A 23,783-nucleotide genomic window follows, 5' to 3' on the forward strand; every position below is an offset into this window, starting at 1 on the left:
AAGGTTTAAAAATATAACCCATGTTGTTTTATTGCCATTTGTTGTTTCGTACAGATGTTCACAAACATTGTGCGGATCACTCAGATCTAACAGATGGATCAAAAATGGTATAAAAACAATGCATTTGGAATTACTCATTAGCAGTGTACGGGGTGCTCAGGTTTCTCCGTCATGCATGTTTATGGCTCAAAAAACTCATACAGATGCCCTAATCAATGCACCTCTGAGATTTATGGTATGGGATGACATCCTGAGCGACCCGGTCCACTTTCTTTGGTCTGAAGTTCGTAACCCAACACTAGCTTGATGACTATTTCAAGTTTGCTGCTGATTTTTGACATACAGTACAGTCACGCACATTCGCTCTTTTACATGTAGTGGCATCAACAAAAACAAAAGATATGGACGTATACAAAGTTCCCAAGTTAGACAAATGATTATGCATAAATATAGCTCAGGCTGTCGAACAGTGCAGTTACTGTGATGTTCAAGAAACAGTTTTGTCATTCTAGCACCAAAATCACTTTGTTTACAGCCTTTGAAAACAGTCCAATATTGCTGGTCGTTGCAATAAACTACAGTATTATTAATTTAGATGATCAATGGACAAGCTCATGTAAACAGTGATGTACGTCACGTAGTGCTCAGTGACAGTAAATTAAGTACGCCGTGATCATTAATTGTCAGTATTCAGAGGAAAAACTAAGTCAACAGCTCTTAAAGGCCATTTATCTAACGTGTACAAGTAAATATTTGGTTTGGCAGTCTTGATGCTTGAGAATACAAAAGAAGAAGAAATACAAACAAAAACTACATTTCACTTTAAAATATACAATTACAATTTTCAACAAGCTTTGATGGTAATGATTTTTCAGCATTGAGACAGTACAAAAGACAATCACACATGAAATAAAATAAAACACAAAAGACCTTTTGAAAAATGTCTCATTATCGATCCACAAATCAGTTTGTAGTACAGCGTAAGTTGGAATCTTAGCACCTTGTTTGTTCGCGGTTACTGTGAAACTAAGAAACGAGGGTCACCTAGTAATCGTTACTACACTTGAAAGTTGAAAATGTGTGTTTGCATGGCCATATCTGGAGTGTTTAGGAGGACGGCTTGCCAAACAATCCTTATGTACAATTGAGACTGCACATCTCCAGCTGCAATCAAAAATGGCCTCTGGTTGGTTTACCCAGCAGGCTGCCAGTTCTCCATTCGTATGTGCTCTGTTTGCCAATCAGGTCTTTGTCAAATACACCAACAAGAGCACACAAGTATGGAGAAGAAAATGGTTCAAATGTGAATGCCAAGTTTGTGCAACATCACATGCATATTCGAAAACCCTTTAGACAGTTGCTGCCATTTTTGGAATGATTTTTCCCTGATTAAATACGCAGAGGAGGCCCAGTGCAAATTGAGCACCACTCCTGTCCTAACTTCCGTACATATATTTGTGTGTGTTCTTGTGCATGTGTGTAAAATGAGGTAATGCGATGTGGCAGCTCATGCAAACACTCCAGAATGTCCCAGAAATCTTGTGTAAAAAGACTCATTTCAGTTTCGAGAACCATAAGCAGTTTGAACCATCGACAGTTTAAACCTGAAAAATTGATGCAGTGTGACCATTTTTGTGTGTAGTTTTAAAGACAGTACAATACAAGATGAATGACTAAATACTGAATGGAATAAACTTTTTACCCCAGTTTATACTGAGATATCAAGGTGAGTGAACAGTCTTTATATTTTTCTTCATCTATAATGCAACGTTTTTATGTGCACTAAAGACTGAAATGTCATTTCATGATAATTTTGACAGTTTACAACTGTAATAGCCATACTAAAATTAAATTGTCTTTACGACTGATATTTCTGATTGTCCCTCTGGTAAAAGTGGGTGCTAAAGCTAGTGCTAACGCACTCCTGCTAATTTATGGTGGTATATGTACATGTTCCACCCAACCTGGTGGAGTCGGTAGGAGCTGACATGAAAGGATGGCAAATAAAAACGAACCCAAAACATGGCGGTAAATTGACAGTCTCGCAGAGCCTACACCCTGCAGTGAAGGGCACGTGGTCAAGGGTCAGTCTCAGTGCAGGTGGATGTGCAGCTTGATGCGCAGTGCATCGCCAATCTCGCCCAGCAAGTAGTAGCTGTCATGTTGGTCCTCCATTTGATGAAGTTTGCGTGGACCAAACAGACGCAAGCTGGCAATCTCCAAGCGGTACAAACCTGGAGGGGGGGGCTTTCGGCCCAGCCGCAGAACGCTCTTCCCATCGCGACGCTCCATGATGCGGAAGTGGTCACCTTGGTTTCCATGCGTTATGACATAGCGCACATGGTGCTCAAGCGGCTCCAGGGCTGGAAGCAACTCAAGTAGGGGTTCCTTGTTTTGCAGCTGTGCCAGACTGAGGTTCATGGGGATAGCGGTCTGGACATCCATGCTGGCCAAGCTCACCGTCTCCTGAGGGAAGGACAGAAGAGTTGGAAACCTTAGAAGAAGCATCTGAAAGATTTAAGTCTATTATACCCTTTCAATGTTAGCAGTGTGGCCATATTTATAACAAGACATCTAAAGAGAGATGGCCAGTACTCAAAAGTACCTTGAGCTCATTAGCGTCAGTATTACGCCTATGGCGACCTTTCTTTCCAAGGTCACCATTGATCTTGCATTCATAGCAGGCCTCTGGTGACAATGAGTCTTCGTCATCCACTCCCTCTGAGCCAAACTGACCCTGGAAGCCCGCTCCTGTGATGCAGTGCCTAGAAATGAAAAAGGGTGAAACATTAAGGGAAGTGATTTCCAAATTCTTGTTCTGGATGCCCAACAACCTATAGAGCAGGGATCTACCCTGCTCCTGGAGAGACCGTCGTTGCAAACTTCAGTTCCAATGCTGCTCCAACACACCTGTCTGTAATTATCAAGCAACCTTAGGTGTGGTTGACACAGGATGTAACTGAACTCTGGAGGATGGTAGCTCTCCAGGAGCAGGGTTGGATGGAGACTCCTGTGGATTCTAGCGCTAACTTGTCCCAGTGTACCTTCCTGGAAGTATTAGTAATCCTGAAGACCTTTTATAACCTGGGTTCGCGATACTTGGGGCTAAAGCTAAACTCTGCAGAACAGTGGTGCTTGAGGACCAGGTTGGACACCCCTGGTTTAGGCCTTGGCCCAAATTTTACTTAGACTTGATGTCTTTGATCTCATAGGTCAATGGAGTCCACTAGACAAGAGAATATAATGTTTTAGGATTAAAAAGGGTTCTTTCACCCTTGTTGAGCCCTTGCTGGTTCGGTCTCCACACGCTTGACAATCTGTGTAGGAGTGCATCACCAAAATGTGATTTCCGATAAGGGATAGGAGTGGAAATGATGACATGAGCCTTTAAATTTCAGGCAAGTATATGGTTGTACACTACATGGTGAAAGTATGTAGGCATCACCTTCCATTCACCAAGGAAAGACCTGAACACTTTTGAACTCTTTTTAAAGTAGACTACAGACTAATCCTGTCACAAAGATCAGTAATGTTAGGCCAAAAGTGGGCATGCTAGTGCATGCCAGGACCAGTCTCATTTCCACTGTCACTTGTGGGGCTTTATCAGTGCTTCCTTGGGGCCAATGGCTAGGTTTTTTAGCCCGTCTAAAACCTTGGGCCAAACCGGGCCATCTCGGGCTTGATGAGGGTTATCTCCACGTCTGGAAAGTGTCAGCACCATGGATCATTTAGTTAACAGCTATAACACCAACATTAAAGACTTTTTAAATAATTTTAGCTCAAAACTCACTTTCAAACAGAAGCGAATGTTTGAAATATATTATGTTTGAGATCCAATGTGGATTATGATCCCCATACAAGGCAGAAATATTTAAAAGCAATGTAAAGGACTATGTGTGCTAGTCATTACCATTGTAAACATGGTAAATAATTGAAGAAATCACACAAATCACATAGGCTATCACAATCATGTTTTTATTAAGTAACATATTTGATATGTCAGTAAGTCTTGTGTCTTTATACCTGACTGTCTATGTTCATATTTAGCTCCATGTAGGTTATAAAAATAGCCTATCACGATCTTAGTTTTTCTTTGGAAGCTCCCTCTGCTACTTGGGTCGTATTTTTGATGGAAAATTATATAAATTATCATTCTTTCTAAATGAAATGTATACTGTGGGACTACAAATAAACCAAAACAGATGTGACTGAAAAAATGTGTCCTCTTTCTTTTGTGAAATAATGGAAAATATCACTTTATTGCTTTTTGGCAAATTTTCAATCCTGTGATGGTGTTTTGTTTGACTGGAAGCAAATCCTGTGGTCATGTTCTGTCATCTTACAGAAAGTCTTGCCAATGATTTTGAATGCTCAAATACGCTTGGATGTTGGATTTTTCAGATGTGTTTGTTTAGGGATTGAACTAAACCTTGCAGGACAGTGGTCTTCAAAGACCAGAGTTTACCTCCCTACTATATAGTGTACAGTATGTTCAAACTATTTGGGTATCCAGTCCTGCTACTGAAGGGCCACCTTCTTTAGTCTTTATCCCTTGAACTAGCTAGTAAAGCTCTTCTGGATTACTAGAAGCATCCAAGTTGGGTGCATTGTAGAAAGCTGGGGCTGAACACTGAAAGAAAGTTGTTGAGCAGGAATGCACACTTGTGGCATACATAAATATGAGCAGCCTAGCCTTAATTACTCACCCTTGTCCTGCTCTGTAGAAGCCTCCAGGACATCCGCACAAGTATCCACCATCTGTGTTGGAGCAGCCATAGCTGCAGGGGTTATTGTTCAGGGCGCATTCATTAACATCCTGGCATCCGCCAGCAGAGAGCTCAAAGTCGAAACCTGATGGGCACATGCACTTATAGCTGCCCAGAGTGTTATAGCAAGATGCAGACCCACAGACTTGGTTCCCGGCACATTCGTTCTCGTCTGGGTGAATGGAAGACGCAGAAATTAGAACAACTGTGCAACTGAGAATCACTATTCATCTGCGTAGAAATACTTACCCACACACTGATTCCACTGGTAGTGCTGAACGTAACCCTGCGGACATCCGCAACGAAAGCCTCCCAACATGTTCTGGCAACCATGTTGGCACCGGTGGTTTGCACCACATTCATCAACGTCTGTCAGAAACCAAAATCAGGTTAGCATGTGATTCTAATCATGTCCGTCCACCTTCTTAGTGGTGTTGGTTCCTTAAGTATTTTCTTTTCAATCAATTTTCCCATTGGGATTTTGAAAAATGTTTTGTTAAAGAATTATATCCCACATGGAAAAAACCTATATAAACATATGTTTCAATATAGGTTTTGATATACGTTTTTAATATATGTGACATATATAAAATTGGCTGTTTTCCTATATTATATGTACATCTATGTACATATATGCACACATATCTTTATCAGCAAATCTATGTCTTCTCCATTTTAAGTGTATCTCTGTGGCAGAATTACAGCGCCACATGCTGGTCTGGCATGTAAACTACATCGGTTTCGTGTGGACGCGGATATTTCTTGAGACGAGGGAAAAAAGATCGGGGGTCCATCTCCGTGTGGACGGGGCCGTAGAAGTAACGGGTACTTACGGTTATGGATAGAAATGTAGCGGAGTAAAGAGTACAATATTTGCCTCTCAAATGTACTTGAGTAAAGTCATGAGTACTCCCCAAAAATGATACTCGAGTAAAGTACAGATCTCTCAAAATTGTACTTAAGTACTGTACTCAAGTAAATGTACTCCGTTACTGTCCGGCTCTGTATATCATGTTTATATATTGCCATAGTTAAATTCCATAACATGCCAATTACATGTGATACATAATGGGGAAGTCGTGGCCTGGTGGTTAGAGAATCGGACTCCCAATCGGAGGGTTGTGGGTTCGAGTCCCGGGACGGCAGGAATTGTGGGTGGGGGGAGTGCATGTACAGTTCTCTCTCCACCCTCAATACCACGACTGAGGTGCCCTTGAGCAAGGCACTGAACCCCCAACTGCTCCCCGGGCGCCGAAGCATAAATGGCTGCCCACTGCTCCGGGTGTGTGTTCACAGTGTGTGTGTGTGTGTTCACTGCTCTGTGTGTGTGCACTTCGGATGGGTTAAATGCAGAGCACAAATTCTGAGTATGGGTCACCATACTTGGCGGAATGTCACTTCACTTCACTTCATACCAATTTCACATGTTCGCACATAAGTTCTTGCATAATTTTTTTCGGTAATTCTTAGTTTTTGCCTTGATAATAGAAAATATGAGCTAGTCATCATGTATGTCTATAGGCACAATTTGAGCACCACAACTCTCTGATTGGTGGAATTTTCTGTAAAGCATCATGGGTAATGTAGTTTTCCACCACAAATTCTGCTGTTACACATGATTATGAACTAAAGTGAATAGATGGTTTCAACAAAAGCATATAACAGCTTTTAACAAGCGATGTTTGCATTGGCACTTAGCGCAAAAATATTTCTAATGGGCTCAAAATGGGAAACCTACCGTCACAGTTGAGTCCGGTGGCATCCAGAGAGAAACCCTTCTGACATTCACAGTTGAAGCTTCCAGGGGTGTTAAGGCAGGAGGCACGGGAGCCGCATACGTTCGGCTGATTGCTGCATTCGTTGTTGTCTACGAGATGAAGCATGGAGGCAATTTTAGCTCCAAATGACCTGCTCAATTATTTAGATTCTGGGCTAGGCATGTTAGCGGGTGGTTTGAGTTCATATCTCTCACCTATGCATGCCGTCTGGTGCTGCATGAAGCCCGAGGGGCATTTACAGGTGAAGCCACCAATCGTGTTGACGCACAGGAACTGACAGTTGTGCTGCTTGGTTGAGCACTCATCCAAATCTGGAATGAAATAAGCCGTTTTTCATTTTAGCACACACATTGGGTCTGATTATTGCTATGAGCATATTTTAATCGCAGCAAGGACAAATATAGGCTTTGATTATGAACTAACCTTTGCAGGTCTTCCCATCAGGCTGTAGGATGTATCCTCTGGGACATGAGCACAGGTAACTGCCTTCAGTGTTTTTGCACAGGAAATTACACGGCTTGGGCGACTGTGAGCACTCGTCCATATCTAATTGAAAAGCATCAAGTATTGGATCAAAAACAGGCTTTTTGAACCGTATCACACTTTGTTGTCATAAATGACGGTTATGGTTAGCGAGGAGAACGTACCGACACAGGAAGTGCCAGTGAAGTCGTTGGTGTAACCCACGTTGCAATGGCAGCGGAAAGAGCCGACGCTGTTGATACACTGGCCATTCTTACACAGGTTAGGCATCACCTCACACTCGTTAATGTCTGCAATAACATGGTAGATATGGTAAAAAAAAAAAATATGCATCTAAATATGCATATTACATCTAAAACAAATGCCTGAATTTTAATAAAGTGCTTCTTACTAAATATCTTTAGCACTTATTAAAAAACAGTAATTCAGTACTAATAATAATATAATATTAATAATGATAAATTAAATATTGTTTTATATATATATACATTTCACATGTACATTACTGGTAAATAAATATCCACTTCCAAAGCAAAGAAATGGATGTGCTTTTTGTATAATTTATTACAGTGCCAAATAATTCACTAAAATATGATTTAAAAAATGCATTAATGTAAACCATTCATAATTATAAATATAACCGCATGAATATTTTATAAATGTATATATTTATTAAATACATTTCAAATATCCAGAAACTTATTTGAAATATTGATAAGAACATGAATATATTAAAATGTATTTTTTTATATTTCCCAGTAAATATCCACAATCCAATATTTTTGTCAAAAATTATTATATTGATAAATAATTAACTATAATAAAATTATAAAAAATGCATTGATGTAAACGTATAATTATAGACATAAAAATACATATTTCTGAATTTATATATATATATATATATATATATATATATATATATATACAGAATATTTACACTTAATATAATCGAATGTATTTAAAAAAATTATTTGAAATATTAATAAAACATGAATATACAAATATTTAAAATATATTGAAATAGCCCAATCACTTTATCATAAATCACAAAGAAAAATAAAAAAGATATTTGATCGTTTGTCCAAAAGGAATTATAATAGCAATTTATTCCAGTAAAATTGTTTTAAAATATACATTAATGTAAATATAATTAAATAAAGTATATGCAAATATGAAAAGTAACACATCTTCTAAATTGATAAAAAAAAAAAAAAAAAATATATATATATATATATATATATATATATATATATATATATCCTAAATAATTGTATAGATATTTGAATGTACATAAAATTACTGCATTGGTCTAAAAGAAGCTATTGTTGATTTTATTATAGAGACTGTCGCTCAATGAAATCTCTCCACAATGACTCAGAAGAGCTGAGATGTCTGACCTCTGCCGTCGGTGGTGTATCCGGGTCCGAGCGGACACATCTTCTTGTACTGGATGGTGCCGGGCAGAGGACAGAGTTCACAGAGTGAGCCCCAGCCGCGGCCGGCGTTACAGCAGCACTCCGACTTGGTGACGGTGTTTCTGTTAGTGGACGACTGCTGGCACATCGTCTGCAGGACCTCCGTGAAGCAGAAGCCCTTCCTGTTATCTGACAACCGTACAGGCCAGTTAGACACAATTATTCTCATTAAATGGCAATCCTGCATTAAATGATTGAACACTGGGGATTTGATTCAGTTTTGGGGTTTGGTTTCATGCGATCTGTGCACACATGTCCCCATTTATTTATTTCACGAAAAGGGACAATGTACATTAATCAATATTCTTGAATGTAAATTTCCTCAAATTAGCCCGAAGTCTAGTTTTCATTGGTAGTACCTTTGCTAGATATTATTGGGCAAAAAATAAAAAAAACACAATAGAAAAACAATAACAAATTAAAGCTGCAAGCAGCGATGAACGGGCCCTCGCACCCGGGCTCACCGCCAGCGAGTTGCTTTAGTAAAAAAGGCAAAAGGCGAAAAATATGCATTTAAAGTCATAAATATAAGTAGAATATGTCATAGTCATTTATATGTTCCAATCTTCCTGTTGCCAGCAGGTGGCGCTATCATTATAATGGAATATTGGCCTTCAAATGTGTTCAGGCCAGAACTCTTATCGAACATGTGAAGTTTGGGGAAGATCGGACATTTTATGCCTGAGTTACAACAACTTCTCTTCCTATGGCGAGACATCAAATTTTGTCATGGCGCCATGGACACGCTCTTTAACAAAAATTCAAGATCTCCACAATTTAACATTGCAAAGACCTTTAGATTAGACTGACAAAAATAAAATGTTGATGTCATTACATTTATTGAAGTAGTTAGTTACAGTGTAAAACATGACACTTCCTGTTGCCAATAGGTGGCGCTATGACTATAATTGAATATGGGCATGTCAATCTGTTCAGGTTCGGAGTCTCATCAACCATGTGAAGTTTGGGGCAGATTGGACATTGTATGTCTGAGTTATAGCAACTTAATTTTTCATGGCGAATCATCGAAATTCGCCAGGCCGCCACTGACACGCCCTTTGACGAAAACTCAAAATCTTCGCAATTTTGCCACACCCTCTTCTGAGTCCTATATCAGACGAAAATTTTCACCAGGTTTGATGCGTGAGCAAGGTTTCATTACTTTTCGAGCATGTTTAAGCCCTCAAAAATGCGATTCATTTTGGAGAAGTGGAAGAATAATACTAAGAAACAGAGCAGATAGAATAGGGTCCTCACAGCATCGGTGCTCGGGCCCTAAATAAAACCAAAAATTATAAACCGTGTTATACACGCAGCATAGAAGAGAAAATAATAATGATTAAATAAAATCAGCTGTGTTTAGGTCAGCGTACAAAGAATGAAAAATAAAATTCAGCTCATTTAAATGACAGTATTAAGCCACTTTCTCTCATAGAATAAAAATATGTTAATGCCTGTCATCAACCACATTCTGATTGGCCGCTGGCTCTTTCAGCCGTGTTCTGATTAGCCGCTGGCTCTTACAGCCGCGTTCTGATTGGCCGCTGGCTGTTTAAGCCGTGTTTTGATTGGCCACTGGCTCTTACAGCCGTGTTCTGTTTGGCCGCTGGCTCTTACAGCCGCGTTCTGATTGGCCGCTGGCTGTTTCAGCCGTGTTTTGATTGGCCGCTGGCTCTTTCAGCAGTGTTCTGATTGGCTGCTGGCCCTTTCAGGAGTGTTCTGATTGGCCACTGGCTCTTTCAGCCACATTCTGATAGGCCGCTGGCCCTTTCAGCTGTGTTCTGATTGGCCGCTGGCTCTTTCAGCCACATTCTGATTGGCCACTGGCTCTTTCAGCCGTGTTCTGATTGGCCGCTGGCTCTTACAGCTGCGTTCTGATTGGCCGCTGGCTGTTTAAGCCGTGTTTTGATTGGCCACTGGCTCTTACAGCCGTGTTCTGATTGGCCGCTGGCTCTTTCAGCAGTGTTCTGATTGGCCGCTGGCTCTTACAGCTGCGTTCTGATTGGCCGCTGGCTGTTTCAGCCGTGTTTTGATTGGCCGCTGGGTCTTACCAATGCATTCCGTGCCCGTGGAGCTTGGCTCGAAACCCTCGTTACATTCACAGCGGTAGCTGCCCACGGTGTTGATACAGCGGCCGTTCTTGCAGATCCCCGGCTTGCTGCGGCACTCATTCAGATCTGCCAGAGAGAGAGATGATCTGAGACGACTTATGCAACAAGACAGACGGCAACAGCATCATGGGCACATGCTATATAAAAGTGACTTACTTGTGTAAATTTTAATTATATCCAGTATGCAATACAGAAAATGGTTTAGGTTATATCAAATAAAAATGTTACAGATTTTAATTGCGTAATATTGGTCAAATTTGACCTATTATTATATAATTATATAAAATATAAATAATTATTTTTATTATATTTCTTCTTTATTAATATTGCATAAAATACAAGATTACTTTTATTATTATTATACAGAAAATATAAATATTGAAAGTATCTGTTTTATGGTTATTTTGCATTAAATTTTAAATATTGTTATTAATATTATTATTATTTAAAATGCATGTTAAAAACTATCCTAGACAATGTAATTGGACTAAATTATATCACTACATTCTCAATACTCCAGTTTACATTTATATTACGTAACATTAAATTATTAGTATTATATAAATATTACTTATTTAGCCAAGTAAATACTATGATAACAACATAACAACGACATAAAATGCTGAAGTAGTATTATGACTATACAGAAAAATACAACATAATATTATTGTATATTTTCTGTTTTTGTTTTGTATAACAAGACTGTAGTTACTATTGTATTCCGCCAAACTTTTTACTAGGGAAATTTTTTTACGTGTTTTTAAAAACATTTGTATAATAATAATTTAATATTTTATTAAAAATACATGTTAAAAATAGCCTTGTAAAACTTTTGACAAAGTACAATAGTTACTGCAGTCACATTAGACAAATGTATATTTATACTGCATAAAATATTAAGTTATTATTATTATTACTAAACAAATATATATTATTGTTTTATAGTAATTAAACAAAATACTAAAACATTTATTATTACTATTATCATCATCATCATCATCATAAACAAATAAATATAAAAAGTATACATATTCAAAAAATGTCCCTACGTAAATATATTCTGATGAAATACACTATTTACTACAATCAGTGTTAAGACAGTAAAAAACAAACCATATTTTGACATTTTCTGAAGAAAATATTTTTGCTCATGCAAAATTATTAGTCACTATTAGTTTCTGGTCTTTTTCACCAGTTTTCTCGTCCAACAGTTGAAAATCATGAGTCGGTTCTTTTGAATTACTGTCTATTTTTCTGATGAAGATACACAGGCATCGTTCTCTCTTTAGAGCTTGAGCGAGTCTCTCTCTCTCTTAAACACACACACACACACACACACACACTCATGCTGGTTTCTCACCCATGCACCCCTCTCCGTCGGGCCGGCGCGTCATGCCTGGAGGACAGATACACATGAAGGTGCCGATCTGGTTTTTGCAGGCCATTCCTCTGGAGTCGCAGTCATCCAGCCCCTCTGCGCACTCGTCCTGATCTGCAGAGAGAGAGAGAGGACTAACGATTATCTTCTGCACTCCCATGTGTGTGTGTGTATAATGATGATTGTTCATCATCATACAGACCTCGGCACATTCGGTTGTCGTCGCGCAGCACGTATCCCGTCGGACACATGCACTCGTACGAGCCGAAGGTGTTGACGCAGCGGAAAGCGCAGAGCAACGGGTTCACCGCGCACTCGTTAATGTCTGAACACACAGAATAAAGATGAACACACAGATCTTAAGAGAAAACCACCACTTTATGAATGTAGTATGTGACAAAAAAACTAGTTTATTTATTTTCCATAAAAACATCTTAACAACCTTAAAGCAAGCATAATGTAACTGTGTTAGGTCATTAAAACAGAATGTATTCACTTAAGAAGCATAACTGTGTAATTTATTATACTTTATTAAGATGCATATAAAAAAAAATGCAAAAACTAATATAATTTAGGGGTTGACCGATATGTGACCCTGGACCACAAAACCAGCCTTAAGTTTCAATTTTTCGAAATTGAGATTCATGTACCATCTGAAAGCTGAATAAATAAGATGTATGGTTTATTATTACCGGAAAATATTTGGCAGAGATACTACTATTTAAAAATCTGGAATCTGAGGGTGTAAAAAAAATAAATATTGAGAAAATTGCCTTTTAAAGTTGTCCAAATAAAGTTCTTAGCAATGCATATTACTAATAAATATATGATATATTTACAGTAGGAAATGTACAAAATATCTTCATGGAACATGATCTTTACTAGGTCCAGGTGCACATATGGGTTTTTCAGGACTGATACTGATTATTACAGATCAAGTTGACTGTTAACCGATATATATGTCTGCCATTAAAATTAAACTAATGTCAAAATTAAGAATAACTTTGACAAAACTTTTTAAAATGCTTTTGAATTATTTTACAGGCAAATGACCGAAACCATACAAGGCACTTAATATCGGCACCGATAATGCCGATAATCATTCGACCCCTACTATAAATGATGTATCCTTACAATTATGCTTCTTTGGTAAATAAATCTGTTATTTTATATAAATAACTTAAAGTAAACAAATTTAAACACACACATACATATAAAATATTTAAATCAAAAATATAAAACAATTATATGAAACATTTGTATAAAATTCATCAATATTTTTTATTAAATTAAACAGTCATATTATAAAATTGTGAAAAATGTATTAATTATATAAACACTTTATTAAATTACACTGAATTTTACATGGTATATGTATATATATATGTATGTGTCTATATATACACACACACACATATATATATATATATATATATATATATTAATAATTAAATAAAAAGAGCTTAATTAATAAACTATAATTAAACACTTTTGTGTTAAAAAATTATAGTAGTTTATTTATATATATATATATATATATATATATATATATAAAATTATTATTTTTTTATATAAAAATATATGTATGACTGTTACATTTTGTCATTTCTTTATTATTCACTTTTATTGTGAAATACAGTGTAGCTTATCTCCTGTCCGTACCTTCACAGGTCATCATGGGTCCGGGTTCGAATCCCTCCTGACAGGAACACTCAAAGCCACCAGGAACATTTGAGCATGTGCCGTTTCCACAAGGTTTTCCGATGGAGCACTCGTCCGTATCTGTCCAATAAACCATCAGAGCATCAGAACGGTGCTGTTAATAACCCACATGACTAACTAGTCCATCATTTGCTTGATACTTTACTTTAATGATGTTGTAAACTAAGGGATTGAACCCACAACCTTCCCGCAGTGATCGATAAGAGCGAGAACAGAGTGAATTAAGGTTAAATGGGACACTGTTAGCCAGTCGGAAGTATTTTTGTGGTGAACTCACCCACGCAGTTGACGCCGGTGAAGTCGAGGTTGTATCCGAAGGGACACTCGCAGCGGAACGAGCCGTCAGTGTTGATGCACAGGCCATTCCCGCAGATGCCCGGGTTCTCCACGCACTCGTTCATGTCTGCGGAGACACACGAGACGTTAGGACGGGGATGGTGGGAAGGAAACGTGCTTTAGTTGACAGAGTTTAAGTGGTTTTCTCACCCTCACGTCCCTCGGGCCGTGGGACAGCTTCGTGACCATAGGGACACAACGTCCGGAACGCAGCTGCGGGAGAAAAACACCACAAAATGATATTTAAAAATACATATGGAGACATGAAGGGTTTGATTTCTTATACTTGTGATTATTAAATTACATTTACTTTGATATACTAAAATATTACGATCTAAATAATATTAAAAAAAATTATTAGATAATTCAACTCTGTTACATTAAATGACAAAAAATTTGTATTACTACATTTTTGTTGTATAATTTTGATTAAATTACAACTATTTGATTATTTTATAAAACAATTTGTATTTTTCAACTTTCTGTTAAATTAAACAATAAAAATTACCAATTTTATAGAAAACCATATTAAATTACTAAACACTTTTTGTTCAATTAAATGGTCAAAATTACCAAATTACTATTTATTTTATAAAACGGACAACTATTTATTTTATATTAAATAGCTAAGTTACCCTTTTTCCATTCCATTAAAAGATCGACATTAAAATGACAAAAATGTATATAAGATGTCTAATATTTTAGTAATTAAGTTTTTTAATTAAATTATTATTAATTGTTGCATATGAGAACAATTTAAAGTATGAAATTTTTTTTGTTAAATGAACAAAATTAAAATGATACATTTATTCAACTTAGAACGAGATATGAATTATATAAAACATTATGAAATTATTACATTTAATTAAATTTTCATAAAACTACTTTTTTATTTTGTTATATTAAATGATCAAGTAATATAACAAATTATGTGATCGAAATTAAAATGACAAAAATGTATAAATATTAGAACTATTTTTTAATTAAATAAAACATTACTAAATTATTTAATTTAGTTAAATTATCATGAAACTATTTTTTGTTAAATTAAATGATGAAAAAGTTACAAATTTTAAATGATCAAAAATAAAATAAATTGATTAAAATTATATCTATTTAATAATTATATAAAACATTAAATTACTTCATTTAGTAAAATTAAATTTTTTTTTGTTTATTTAAATGATCAAATAATATTATTTTTTAAATGTAGGACTACCGTATTTTTCGGACTATAAGTCGCACCTGAGTATAAGTCGCATCAGTCCAATAATACGTCATGATGAGGGAAAAAACATATATAAGTCGCACTGGACTATAAGTCGCATTTATTTAGAACCAAGAACCAAGAGAAAACATTACCGTCTACAGCCGCGAGAGGGCGCTCTATGTCTTCAGTGTAGACTACAGGAGCACTGAGCAGCATAGAGCGCCCTCTCGCGGCTGGAGACGGTAATGTTTTCTCTTGGTTCATTTCTCTCGGTTCATGTCAAATTAATTTTGATAAATAAGTCGCACCTGACTATAAGTCACAGTACCAGCCAAACTATGAAAAAAGTGCGACTTATAGTCCGGAAAATACGGTATTTATTAATATATGAGATGACTGTCTTATACTAACTTAATTTACTTTTTTGTTGAATTAAATGATGAAAATAACAGAACTGTCTCTGTAATGATGAGAATGATGTATTAATGACACAAAGCAGTTGTGTCCCGTTACCCTCGGTCTCGCGCGGACACAGTTCGCAGGGGTCGCCCCATCCCTCGCCCGGCAGCAGGTTGCAGCAGCACTTGGCTTTGGTGGTGTTGAGTGGTTTGGGGACGGAGCATTTTCCCGCTTCAAACCGCGTGAAGCAGAAGCTCTCGCGCGTGTCTGATCACAAAAACACACATTCATGTGAGGAAAACACACAGAGCAGCTAAATACAGCCATATACCTCACTTCAGAGTGAGTGATTTATTCATTAAATGAAACAGACTTTATTAAATTATTAAATGGTTAGTTGCATTTAAATGATAAAAATTAAAATGACTACATTTTTTAAACTAAATGTATATCTTTTTATGTAAAGAACAATTGCAAAATATCAATATTTAAATAAATGAATAACTAGGAACATTTTATATTTGATTCATTAATTCACAAAACTAAAGTAGTTCCCCTAAAATAATACAAATAATAGTTACAAACAGCAGCATAATAAAATAAAATGTATAAAACGGAGAGTTCCAGTCCTTGATTCTGATTGGTTGTGCCGTGTTTCAAGCTGTTGTAAATTACTTTACAAACACACACCTTTGTTTACTTCTGTGTTCTTGTGTTGCTCGGCAACCACATTGTTGGAACCACAACTGATTCTGAGGAACTACATTGTTTGGTGGAAGAATACTGTTTTAATTAATATGTTTTATTCTGTGTAACCTTACTACGTCTATGGAATAACCGTTTTCTAAAAGCAATAACCCCAGTGAAGCCGTGGTTTACAGTGAATTTATAACAGCTCAGGGGCTTTTACTAATTTACTGTAAACCACAGCTTCTTGGGGCTCATTGCTTTAATTGATTATAAAAGCGGATTGATGTGATGAAATGTGTTCTCACCGAAGCAGCGGCGGCCGTTGTCGGACAGCACGAACCCGGGCTGACAGAGGCACTGGAAGCTGCCCGGAGTGTTTTTACAAGTGCCGAACTGGCAGATGTTGGGCTCCACGTTGCACTCGTTGATATCTGTGCAGGACGGGACGGGTCAGCGCGGCTCACAGGTATGTGTGTGTGTGTGTGTGACTGAAGCTCTTACCCACACACTTGTCGTTCTGCACCTCGTATCCGATCGGACAGATGCAGCGGAACGAGCCGTCCAGATTCTGACAGGTCCCCGGCTGACAGGCCCCCGGCAGCGTCACGCACTCGTTAATATCTGACATGCACAAACACTCACACTATTACATAACAGTCCTGCACAACACAACACGCATACATGATGATCAGAGCATCTAAACTTCAGCAAAGATAACTGTCGGAAAAAGTCTTTCAGTTACTAAAAACAGCAGCTTTTATAGCAGGTTGATGTGTTTTTAATTATACAAACAAAACAAAAAAATCACAAATTTATGTTAAAATTGTGGTTAAGTATGTATATAAATTATATAATATGTAATAAAAGATAATAGATATACATTATATTTGTACATTATATAAAATATAAAAAAGTGAAAAACTTTTAATATAAAATCTCTAATAAATATAATTGATATGAAATATGGATATATTTTATATGTGAAACATAATTTTTTCCTAAGTATGACTAATAAAAACACCCCGTCATCTAATTCATTTGCAAAATATCAATATTTAAAGTTTGTATTTATAAAGCAAATATTTTAAAATGAATATTTTGAAATATATATTTTTGTTTTTAAATGTATACTAGGTACAACTAATAAAACACTCTACATAATCTAAAAAATACAGTATTAATGGCAAAATATTAATAAAACATATACATTTATGAAATATTAGTCATATATATATATATATATTTAAAATAAAAAATCTGTATACATCTTTAAAACTAATTTTTGCTAATTACAAAATAGATGAATCTCCATATTTCATCTAATTCAATTGTAAAATTCCAATATTTAAAGAAATTAATTATATATTTAATTTATCGTCATCGTTTTCAAAAGCCTCCGTTTTCACAGTCCACACTACAACACGGAAACAGCGTTTTCAAATTAATCCACTTTGGAGAGTGTTTTTCTGGACTAAAACACCATCTCAGTGTGGACGAAAGGCCAAAACAGAGAGAAAAAAATGCGTTTTCAAATGAAAAAATATTAGTATGGACAAGGCGGTCTTGTCAACGCGTTATACAAGTTGTGTTTCTGAAATAGTTTTTCAGAGTTTTCCCTGGAGATCAATGGTATGGATGTCAAAGAGGTGTCTCTGATGATGATCTGTACAGTGAGAGTCTCACCGACGCAGTTCTTGCCGTCCGGCGTCAGGTTATATCCGTCCAGACACAGACACCTGAAGGAGCCCAAGCTGTTGATGCACTGGCCGTTCCTGCACACCTGACTGGCGTGAACGCTGCACTCGTCGATATCTGAACACACAGGCATTCCTCATCAGAAACCACCTCTGCTGTCATTAGGATAGCATACGTGTACGTAGTTTGACAATAATGTCCATGGAATCAGTAACAAATGGTGGTCAGTATTATGAATTTCTGTGACATTTGACAAATTGTAACTACAATGTTAAAAAAACTTCCAAAATATGATTACATCATCTTTGCATGTACATTTTAGCTCATATGTTTTACATTATAAAGTGTAAAATACATTTAAAATTGTAGTTTCATTTTAATTGAAGTAAACTTTTGTCTGTCCTGCTAAAATCCAAATTTCTTTACAAGATTTAATAGTTAATTATGTATTTAAAGAGTTTAAATGGTTAAAGCCACATTATAAAGTTTAAAATACATTTAAAATTGTAAAGTTTCATTTTAATTAAAGGAAACAATGAAGTCCTTCCTGCTAATATGCAAATTTTGTTTCAATATTTAATAGTTAATTATGGATTTAAAGAGTTTAAATGGTTAAAGTCACACTATAAAAAGTTTAAAACACATTTAAAATTGTAAAATTTCATTTTGATTAAATGATAGGAGATATTTTAGTCTTTAAATTGTTTAAATGTTTAAAAATCACAAAAAAGTTTGACATTTTTTACAATTATTTCCTTTCCTTTATTCAAAAAGAACCTTTAAAACTGTAAACTTTTTGAAACTTTTCCAATGTGATTTTAACCATTTAAACTCTAATATTAAATGCTTAATTATGTATTTAAATGTTTGTGTGCATATTATCAGCAATAAAGACTAAAATGTTTATTTTCCTTTAATCAAAAAATGAAACATTGAAACATTAGTCTTTAATGCTGATAATATGCACATTTCCATTTAATTAATAATTGTGTATTCAAACAGTTTAAATGGTTAACGTCACAATACAAAAAGTTTAAAATACATTTTAGAATCATGAAAATTCCATTTTGATTAAATGAAAGGAAACATGCTAGTCTTTACCGCTGATAATAGCCCATTTTTTTATCATATTAAATAGTTAATTGTGTTTTCAAAGAGTTTTAACGGTCACAATACAAAAAGGAAGTCTAGGAAGTCTTTCCTGCAAATATGCAAAATAGTTAATTATGTATTTAAAATTATATGGTTAAAATCTAATTCAAAAAAGTTTTAAAAGCATTGGTATATATCAAAATGGAAATATATTATTAACAGGTTTCCTGTCACATGATGGTCGCTCTATAAGCAGTTGTTTTCTCACCCATGCAGTCGTTGTTGTGCGTCAGCTCGAAGCCGGGGAAGCACAGGCAGTTGTAGGAGCCCACGGTGTTTTTACAGGTGCCGTTTCCACACGGCTGCCGCTCGCACTCATCGATATCTGCCAGAGACAGTGAGATTCATCCCATCAAACGCAGTTCAGAGCAGCTGACACTTGAAGAGCGGCCGCAGACACTCACCCATGCACATGGTCAGGTCCGGCGTGGTCTTGAAGCCGTTGTGACACAGACAGCGGAAGCTGCCCTGGGTATCGATGCACTCGCCGTGGCTGCAGACATTCGGGATCTCCTGACACTCGTTACGGTCTGACACAACACAATAAAGTCACAAAATCAGCCAGAAATTACACTTCATGAGTATATAAAACCGTTTTTGCATAAATAGCAATAACATTACTATGCACTAAATGTAAATACCAATAGAGGCTATGTACACTACGTAAAAATAGCACATTTTCTCAGCGATATATGCTATTTACATTAAGTGCAAATAGCTATAGATTCTATTTACACTATTTTAAACTTTTACTACTTATTTCAAATAGTGTCAATTATATGCACCTGCACCTCAGTATTGTAGTACATTGTAAAACTGTATACAGTATACTGTAAATTGAACTTTTAATGCAAATTATTAAATGAAACCCACCTTATTGGGACAATAAAGCCTCTCCCTACACCTATCTTAACTCTACCCGATACTTTCTTTTCAACTTTTTGATTATACTCTTCATTTTCATTGAAATTAAATGATTTCTGATGTGATTTGAAATTTGAAAAGGGAGAAAAAAGTTTGCCAAAAGGCGGATTCGAACACAGGTCGATCGCATCAAAATTATTACGTCATGTTTTACCATCTGTGCCACTGGAGCTGGTTGATTGTTGGTTGAGTGTTGACTAGCCGAATCACACGTTGGTGGGCGGAGTTACTGTGAAAACCTTTTAGCCAACAAGGCAGGCTACTTGCACTAAGTGTTAAAAACACTCTGTAACATTATACCAGCACATTGTGTCTGCTGAAGTCGTGAAAGTGGTTTTGCACTAAAAGACTTGTGCAATTAATGACTACGTAATTTATTTATGTTGTTTTGTTTTAATCCCGACTGAATTTGAATGCCAAAAATGAACCCATCTAAAGACTGGTTAAATAATTGTTATTTTATTGCATGTGTAATTGTATTTTATTTAGTAAATGTGCTAAACAGTGGTGGATGCAGTGAAACTCACCAAGGCAGGCTCCGCTAGGCGACAGCTTGAATCCGGCCGAACACTCGCAGCGGTAGCTGCCGGGGATGTTGATGCAGTTGGCGTTTCGCTGGCACAGATTGTCGCCGCTGTTGCACTCGTCGATATCTGTGGCAAACAGATGGAGTAAGTCAAGAAACACGACAGCGATCTTCAGCACAGAGGCATTGGCGCGTCGGTACCTTCGCAGATGAGCAGGATGTTGTTGTAGCTGAAGCCCATCGGACACTCGCAGCGGAAACTGCCGATCTGGTTGATGCAGACACCGTTCGCACAGATTCCCGGGATCTCGCGGCACTCATCGATATCTGGGGGGAATATAACGAGCCGTTTGTTTGAAAGTGCTCTCACAGAGCTTATGTTGATGAAGTGAGATGTTTCAGGCGACTCACCGATGGGTTTTCCGGTCTGAATGTCGATGATGAAGCCGGGAGCCTGATTTCCACACAGCAGCTGATACTCGGCTGCAGGAGACACAAAACAAACACACATCAGTGAGAATATAATCTGTGTTAGAGACTGAATTTAATGCCATCGCCTCAGAAAAACAAAACCCAAATAATGGCCACTTAAATATTTATATACATTAGTTTTACTTTAATTTTGTTATGCAAAGCTAAATATTTCAATGCCAAAAATTTCTTAAATGATTAATATTTGTATATTTATTTTTATATAGTTTTTATTTTATTTTGTCCAGTGCTGTGCAATGCATTTTTTCCTATTGTATTTTGACTTGTTTTTTTATTTTATTTTAGCTTACATTTTAATGCCACAGCATCGGAAACCAAGACCCACCAAAATAATTTCACTGATTAATAATAATTTTACATTTAAATATTTATTATTATATTTTTATATTTTCATATATTCATTTATTAATATTTTTTAATGTTATGCAATGTACCTCATTTTATTTATTTAAGTATACTCTATTTAAGTGTATTTTATGCAAAGCTGAGCACTGAAAAAATTTCCTGAAATGTAATGCCATGCCTTCAGAAACCAAGTCCCACCTAACGCCTGACTAAATTATTTATATTTCTATATTTATTATTTATTTTATGCGTTGCAATGCATTTTATTTGATACTTTTTTGTTTTATGCAATTGGAAATTTGCCTAAATTTGAATGTCACACCCTCGGAAACAATGATATATATATATATATATATATATATATATATATATATATATATTTTTTTTTTTTTGAATCAAAGCTAAGCAATGAAAATGGAGGGTAAGTTTGAATACCACACCATCAGAAACCAATGCCCAACTAAATTAAATGATTTATATTTATATTAGTTATTTTCTATATGTATTTTTTTTATTTTATGCAATGCATTTTGTTCTATATAATTTATTTTTTACATTTTATTTTGTGCAAAGCAATGCATAGTAATAATGTCTGTATTTCCTGTGCCACTGGCATTAACTTTCATTATGCATTTAGTCATGGTTCTCCCACACTCACACGTGGCCGGCGTGGGACAGGCCTCGCAGGGTCTGTTCCAGGCTTTGCCCACGTTATAGGAGCAGCAGCACATCTTCTTGGTCATGTTGAAGGAGAGCTCGTTCTCGCATGTGTCGTTGAAGTTGCGGTAGCACACACTCTTTCTCATATCTGTGAAACAGAAACACGGATGAGCTCAGGAAGCTGTGATTCAGTCCTAAACGCTTGCCGAGCAGCTCTTACCCATGCAGTTGTTTCCTCCGTTCACCTGCATGTACTCGGGCGGACAGACGCAGGTGTAGTTTCCCAGCGTGTTGTAGCAGGTTCCCGGACCACAGATGCCGATGTGCGCCGTACATTCATCAATATCTGAGAGAATCCATCAGAAAATATATCAGCATTCAGTCACTCAATCCACTCCAACTCTTTCTGTCTCATTGCTACTTTTATAGATGTTTGCAGAAATCTGCATGTCTTTATTACAATTATAAAAATGTAAGTTACGTTATACAGTGTTAATAATTTCATTAAAAGTAAATTAAACAAATTCATAGAAATACATTAATTAACATTCAAATAAAGTTAAATAAAGTAACGCATTTAAATAAAATAAAATAATATACATTGAAATAAAAGTTACTAAACGTTAAAATCATTAATTATTAAATAATAAAAAATTATACAAAATAACAAAAATACTAGATTTAACTAATATTAATTTAATATAAAACTACTTCAATAAAATCACTTAAAATCAAATGTGTAAATAAAACTTAAGATTTTATTTATTTGAAATGACACACAAAGTAATTTTTTTTTGAAGTCAATAAAATGTATTGAAATATTAGTTTAATTGTTCATTCATATAAATTACTAAACAAAACAGTAGTTAAAAGTTAATTTAATGCTTAAAAAATTAATATTTAACTTATAAAAACTTTAAACTTTCATATTGTTAACTTAGTATAAACATTTAATTAAAATAATTTTAAATGCAAATATTGTTATTCAATTAAAAGTAAATTCCACATGAAATTATTCAAATATGTATCTACATTCAAATTAAAATACTCATACATTTATTATAAAATTATTTTAGTTATTTTACATAATTAAAATCACACAATTATGAATTATTAAAATAATACAATAAATGTAAATTTAATTAATTTGATTATTAGAATATTTACATACATTTTTTGTATATTTTTTAAATTGAATTTAAAGTTACATTTAATTATTTAAATGAAGTAAATGATAATTAAAAGTTAATTTAATTTAAATTATAAAAATAAAATATTTACTTGAAAATCCTATAATTACTTGAATCCTATCCTATATTACTTGAAAATTCCTAAAATAAATCAAGGTTACTTAACATAAAAATTCAATAAATGTTAATTTGATTAAAACATAATTATTGAAATTCATTATATATATAATATAAATAATAAATTGTTTAATCAAATGTTAATTATTGTTATACTCATATTTTAATGTTATGTTTAATTAAAAGTAAAAAAAATGCATAAATAATAATTATTTAAATAATTAAATTACTAAAAATTTAATTAAATTACTAAATTTAAATCGCTAAAAAAAATGACTAAAAACTCTCTGAGCTCTGTGGCTGCTGTCGGCCAGACCTTCGCAGATGCGCG

General features: G+C 35.4%; 1 protein-coding gene across 3 annotated transcripts in view; it reads right to left on the bottom strand.

The window, feature by feature from the left end:
- Positions 1-4: 4 nt before the first annotated feature.
- LOC132159470 (fibrillin-2-like) overlaps positions 5-23,783 on the bottom strand; it is a 69,368-nt gene continuing 45,589 nt past the window's right edge. Inside the window, exons 39-65 of one of the 3 annotated variants that reach the window (XM_059568988.1) lie at positions 23,769-23,783; positions 22,366-22,491; positions 22,144-22,293; positions 21,060-21,131; positions 20,850-20,975; positions 20,650-20,775; positions 19,603-19,728; positions 19,407-19,523; positions 18,035-18,163; positions 16,853-16,972; positions 16,657-16,782; positions 15,776-15,928; positions 14,203-14,265; positions 13,994-14,119; positions 13,657-13,776; positions 12,197-12,319; positions 11,977-12,108; positions 10,557-10,682; positions 8,428-8,634; positions 7,192-7,317; positions 6,968-7,090; positions 6,739-6,855; positions 6,505-6,633; positions 5,016-5,135; positions 4,707-4,938; positions 2,606-2,765; positions 5-2,466 (exon numbers count right to left, since the gene is read on the bottom strand). The exon at positions 23,769-23,783 is cut by the window's right edge and continues 111 nt beyond it. In XM_059568988.1, the coding sequence (XP_059424971.1) occupies positions 2,092-2,466; positions 2,606-2,765; positions 4,707-4,938; positions 5,016-5,135; positions 6,505-6,633; positions 6,739-6,855; positions 6,968-7,090; positions 7,192-7,317; positions 8,428-8,634; positions 10,557-10,682; positions 11,977-12,108; positions 12,197-12,319; positions 13,657-13,776; positions 13,994-14,119; positions 14,203-14,265; positions 15,776-15,928; positions 16,657-16,782; positions 16,853-16,972; positions 18,035-18,163; positions 19,407-19,523; positions 19,603-19,728; positions 20,650-20,775; positions 20,850-20,975; positions 21,060-21,131; positions 22,144-22,293; positions 22,366-22,491; positions 23,769-23,783 (3,665 nt within the window). In that variant the 3' untranslated portion in view covers positions 5-2,091. The remainder of the gene's footprint in view (positions 2,467-2,605; positions 2,766-4,706; positions 4,939-5,015; positions 5,136-6,504; positions 6,634-6,738; positions 6,856-6,967; positions 7,091-7,191; positions 7,318-8,427; positions 8,635-10,556; positions 10,683-11,976; positions 12,109-12,196; positions 12,320-13,656; positions 13,777-13,993; positions 14,120-14,202; positions 14,266-15,775; positions 15,929-16,656; positions 16,783-16,852; positions 16,973-18,034; positions 18,164-19,406; positions 19,524-19,602; positions 19,729-20,649; positions 20,776-20,849; positions 20,976-21,059; positions 21,132-22,143; positions 22,294-22,365; positions 22,492-23,768) is intronic. The other 2 variants (XM_059568989.1, XM_059568990.1) reach the window with 2 other exon arrangements.

This window comes from Carassius carassius, chromosome 16 (assembly GCF_963082965.1).
Source record: "Carassius carassius chromosome 16, fCarCar2.1, whole genome shotgun sequence".
Lineage (NCBI taxonomy): Eukaryota > Metazoa > Chordata > Actinopteri > Cypriniformes > Cyprinidae > Carassius > Carassius carassius.